Below are 5,413 nucleotides of genomic sequence, written 5' to 3' on the forward strand. Positions count from 1 at the left end.
TAATATATAATAATAAAAATAAATAATTATATTAATATAAAATAGAGAAAAAGCCAACAAATAAATATATTAAACATAATAACTTAAACACTATAATAAACACCAACTAAAGATACACGTAGCAGCAGCCGCCCAGGCACGTACTCCCCCAAACCCTAAACCCTAACCCCTACCCCCCAAACCCTAAACCCTAAACCCTAAACCCTACCCCCTAAACCCTAAACCCTAAACCATAAACCCTAAAAGCAACGTACCTTGAGCAGCCCAAAGAGAACATCAGTGCTGATGGTTCTCTCGTGGGCCTCATCCAACATAACAACAGAATACCGCTGCAGCCGGGGGTCTACAAGGGCCTCGCGCAGCAGCAAACCATCCGTCATATATTTTATTATTGTATCCGGAGAGGTGCAGTCCTCGAAACGAATAGAATACCCCACCTACACCACAAACCACAAACCCTAAACCCTAAACCCTAAACCCTAAACCCTAAACCCTAAACCCTAAACGCTGAACTCTCGGGAGGATAAAGTACACAACTCCACTTTGTTTATGAGTTGCATACACAGATAACGCAAACACTCCTTATATAAAACCTAAACCCTAAACCCTTAAACACTAAACCCTAAGCTCAAGCCCTGAAACACCGAAACTCTACACCCTAGACCCTAAACCCTCTATGTAGCCCCTCAACCCCTAAACCCTAAACCCTAAACCCTAAACCCTAAACCCTAGTCTGACCTCTTGCCCTAGACGGCAACCGAATTCTTCTGCTACTCTCTTGGCGACGCTCATCGCCGCAACTCTTCTCGGCTGTGTACAGCCGATGAGTCTGCCTGGGGTAACGAGCCCCGCCTCAGCCATATACTGCGTCATTTGGGTGGTTTTACCTGTACATACACCCCAAATATATCTATGAAAACTTAGGGTTTAGGGTCTAGGGTTTAGGGTTTAGGGTTTAGGGTTTAGGTGGTGGGTATGGGGCAGGGGAGAGAATGTTTGCTGTGGAGACAAAAGAAAAAACAAAAAAAAACTGAAGGAGACAAAAAGGAGACAGGAGGAGACAGCAAAAAAGATGTAAAGAAACAAAAACAGATATTAACAAAAAAAAGGAAAGGAGACAAAAAGGAACGCAACAACAAACAAAATAAATGCAGAAGGGGACAGAAAAAACACAAAAGGAGATATCAAGAAATAGACAAAGACCAATATAGACAAAAAAAACACACAAAAAGAGACAAAAAGAGACAAAAGGAGACAAAAGAAAAAAAAATAAAAACCTAATGGAGATGCAAACACCTCCCTGTACACCCTAAACCAAGACTAAACACAAAGAAAGAAGCAGCATCACGGTTGCATGCAGAGAAACACATGCAGCAGCAACAGCAACAACAGCAGCAACAGCAGGTAAGAACAAGCAGCAAACGCCAGCAGCAACAGCAGCAACAGCAGCAGCAAGACCAGCAACACCAAAAAAAAAAAAAAAAAAAAAAAAAAAAAAAANAAAAAAAAAAAAAAAAAAAAAAAAAAAAGAAACGAACCGCTGCCAGTCTCCCCTATAACAATAAGAACCTGGTTGCCTGTGATAGCTTTGAGCAGCTGCTCCTTCAGTTTATATATCGGCAGCGAGCGCCGCTGCTCGGCGATAGAGAGCGTGCTCTTTATGCCGAACGATACGTTCTTACCCAGATATAGCTTTTTCCACTCAGGCATCTCGTAACCTAAATAAATTAATAAATAAATAAATTTGTTTTTTTTATTTGTTTGTTTGTTTTTTTGTTTGTTTGTTTACAACTGGAGATAAAAGACTACGAAAGCACGTGCAGCAAAAGAGCAGCTATGAGCAGCAGCAGCAGCAGCAGCAGCAGCAGCAGCAGCAGCAGCAACAGCAACAGCAGCAAGAGGAGCTCTGGTGTGTATGTTGTTTACCTGTTTGCCCTATGCCCTGAAGGGCCTGAGCGATGGTTCTTTCTCCCGGCTGGGGGTTGGGGTCCTCCCAGGGCCTCGACATATCCTTGGGGATAGAATCCAGAATTGCTGCTTCCTGCGCCTGCCTGCAGCAGCAGCAGCAGCAGCAGCAGCAGCAGCAGCAGCAGCAGCAGAAGCAGCAGCAGCAGCAACAGCAGCAGNGCAGCAGCAGCAGCAGCAGCAGCAGCAGCAGCAGCAGCAGCAGAAGCAGCAGCAGCAGCAACAGCAGCAGAAGCAAAAGGAGAAGCAGCAGATGAAAAGAAGAACGAGGCTCAAACGATAGACACGCCCCACACTCTTACAGCCAGCCCCATACACACCAATGCATGCATGCACGTGCATGCATGCATGCATGCATGCATTCAACCCCCAAAACAAACAAAGCAGCAGCAGCAGCAGCTCCCTCTGCTGCTGCATGCAGCCTGCTGCTGCTGCTACCCACCGCACGTCTCTCCTCTCCTTCGCCAGAGACTGAGCTGTTGCTGCAGCACGAGCCAGAGACCCGTCGGGGTTGGCGACGATCTTCACAGGAGACAGCTGCATACCTGAACCATCCAACACAAACCCTAAACCCTAAACCCTAAACCCTAAACCCTAAACCCTAACAAGACCAAACAAAGAGACAGACACACCCATACAAAACACCCCAACAAACCCTAAACCCTAAACCCTTCACATCCGCCACACACACTGGATAACATGAAAGTAGAAATGAACCCTAAACCCTAAACCCTAAACCCTAAACCCTAAACCCTGAACATAGAGATGTTGTCTCCCCCCTGGGTGCTCGAGGATATCTTAACCCTTCGGGTTTAGTGTTTAGGGTTTATGAACCCGATTTGAATCCTTATAAGAAACTACGTGTTCTGATATGCATAGGGTTTAGGGTTTAGGGTTTAGGGTTTAGGGTTTAGGGTTTACCAGCTCTGGTGGTTTGTCCCCTAAGAAAGAGAGGTTCTTCATCAACAACTTCGATTTCTATATCTTCTTCTGCTTCTTGTGAAGGCAACAAACCCCCAGCCTCTTCATCGTAATAAGGGTTTTCTTTGCTGCCTACTAAACCACTGCGCTGCAGCTGCTGGGCCTCCCATTTGTCGTAGTCAGACATCAACCTATATACAAAACCCTAAACCCTAAACCCTAAACCCTAAACCCTAAACCCTAGATCCTGGGATTGAAGAAAGAATTAGACTCTATAAACCCTAAACCCTTGATATTAAACCCTAAACCCTAAACTTAGTATTAGGCCCTGAAAGGTTTTCTGTGTGATCTGGATGAGATAAGGGTTTAGGGTGGTTTAGGGTTTAGGGTTTAGGGTTTAGGGTTTGAAAGGGTTTACTTTCTTTTTCTCGCGTATGCTGTCTCCTCTTCTGTTGACTCTATGTTTATCTTAACCCCAGTTATGCGGCCCAGCCCCTTCTTCTCCAGGGCCTGTGCATGCTCCTCAGCCAGAGACTCAAACAGAGCAGCACGAGACCCCGCTGCAGCACAAACAGCAACAGCCAGCAGCAGCTACTGCATGCATGCATGCATGCATGGTGTGCATGCATGCATGCATGCGGCTTCAAAGAGAGAGAGCTACACCACAGATACGCAGCAGCAGATACAGGTGGCATGCATGCATGCATGCAGCATGCATGCATGTATGTGTGAGCTTTCGTATACTGCCAATCTGCATGCATACAAGTGCAAATATATAAAAACACAAGCATGCATGCATGCATGCATGGATGCATGCATGCATGGGATAGAGTACCCGCTGGTGCGCCGTGTACGTTTCTGGGTTTGAGGTCTCTGCCAGTGACCTGGTCGACCTCTCTCATCGTCAGAGACAGCCGACTGCCGGCGATTGCATGCACCTTCACCTTCACCACCTGCCCCTTCTTCACCGCATCCCTGCAGCAGCAACAGCAGCAGCAGCAGCAGCAGCAGCAGCAGCAGAAGCAGCAGCAGCAGCAGAAGCAGCAGAAGCAGCAGCAGAAGCAGCAGCAGAAGCAGCAGCAGCATCACAAGCAGCAGCAGCAGTATATAGTAAGCAATGCGTGACACAGGGGGGAGGACTGCGCTGCTTCTTCTGTCTCCTGCTGCTGCTGCTGCTGCTGCTGCTTCTGTCTCTGCGTGTTCAGGTGTATCTACAGCTGCTGTCTCCTTCTGTCTCTGTCTCCTTCTGTCTCTGTCTCCTTCTGTCTCTGTCTCCTTCTGTCTCTGTCTCCTCTCTTTGTCTCTGCTGTCTCTGTCTCTGTCTCTGTCACCTCTACATGCGCCTCTCTCTACCCCTCTATCTCTCTACATATATATCTCTCTCTCCATATACTATTAAGCCATATATATATATATATATATATATATATATATATATATATATATATATATATATATATATATATTATATATATATATATATGTGTGTGTGTGTATGTGTGGGGTGGGAGTTGTCGATCCCGGGACTAACGTGGTAACACAGGGTCCTCCATCAGGTCTACACATATCGGCGACATGCAGCAGCCCTTCTCTCCTCCCCCCCTGCAGCTCCAGCTGCACGAAGGCCCCATACTCCATCACCCTAGAGACAACGCCGTCATATATACCGTAGCGTTCGAGGGGGGCCCCCCTTTGCCCGCAGAAATTTAAACTATCATCTGCTCCTGCTGCTGCTGCTGCTGCTGCTGTTCCTGCTGCTGCTGCTGCACCGCCAACAGGGAGAGCGTTAGCGCCTGTTGCAGCGAAACTACCACCCCCTCTGCTGCTGCTGCTGCTGCTGCTGCTGTTGCTGCTGCTGTCTTTGTTCCCCCAGTATCCTCCATTCTTTGCTCTATTGAAAGCTTCTTGCTGCTCTTTTATTAATTCTTTTTCGTCTTTCTCTTGCTGCAGCAGCCGCTGCGCATGCATAGACAGCGGTGCATGCTCGTCTGGCCTCTCCAGCTGCAGCTCAGGCCTATCGAACCTATTCTGCATGCACAGCCCCGGAAACTTCAATTCTTTTTCAGTTGGGGGATGGTGAGATAAAGAAAAAGCAGAAGGGGGAAGAGGCTTCACTCCGCTGCTGCTGCTGCTGCTGCTGCTGCTGCTGCTGTTGGGAGAGGGAGAAGCCCCGGCGTCTGTGGCGTTTTTCACGGATGGCGGCGATGTGCTGTTGCTGCTGCCTCCTGCTCCACTGCTGCTGCTGCTGCTGTTTCCAGTTGCTGCTGCTGCTGCAGCAGCAGCAGCAGCAGGTGACTTATGTGCTGCTGCTGCATGCGTTTTGCGGGCAACAAACTTGGAGATTGAGGTGTATAGACTCACCGCCAGCGCCTGAGTGACGGCGGAGCCGTTCGCCTTCAGCTTTGCGCGAAACTCCTCCAGCGTCTTCGACTCCTCACCCAAATGTAATACAAACTCAGCCAAATCCTGAACAATATACATTTATATATGTATATATATATATATATATATATATATATATATATAT

General features: G+C 47.4%; 1 protein-coding gene across 1 annotated transcript in view; it reads right to left on the reverse strand.

The window, feature by feature from the left end:
- The window catches only part of EMH_0058970 (pre-mRNA splicing factor RNA helicase, putative), a gene marked incomplete at both ends in the record, with an annotated part of 6,794 nt that extends 1,427 nt beyond the window's left edge, over positions 1-5,367 (reverse strand). Inside the window, 8 exons of the mRNA XM_013497626.1 lie at positions 255-437; positions 739-887; positions 1,927-2,051; positions 2,408-2,510; positions 2,887-3,077; positions 3,305-3,446; positions 3,722-3,861; positions 4,418-5,367. Coding sequence (XP_013353080.1) covers positions 255-437; positions 739-887; positions 1,927-2,051; positions 2,408-2,510; positions 2,887-3,077; positions 3,305-3,446; positions 3,722-3,861; positions 4,418-5,367 — 1,983 coding nt within the window. The remainder of the gene's footprint in view (positions 1-254; positions 438-738; positions 888-1,926; positions 2,052-2,407; positions 2,511-2,886; positions 3,078-3,304; positions 3,447-3,721; positions 3,862-4,417) is intronic.
- Positions 5,368-5,413: the final 46 nt, after the last annotated feature.

Source organism: Eimeria mitis, genomic scaffold (assembly GCF_000499745.2).
Source record: "Eimeria mitis Houghton genomic scaffold, Emh_scaff2806, whole genome shotgun sequence".
Lineage (NCBI taxonomy): Eukaryota > Apicomplexa > Conoidasida > Eucoccidiorida > Eimeriidae > Eimeria > Eimeria mitis.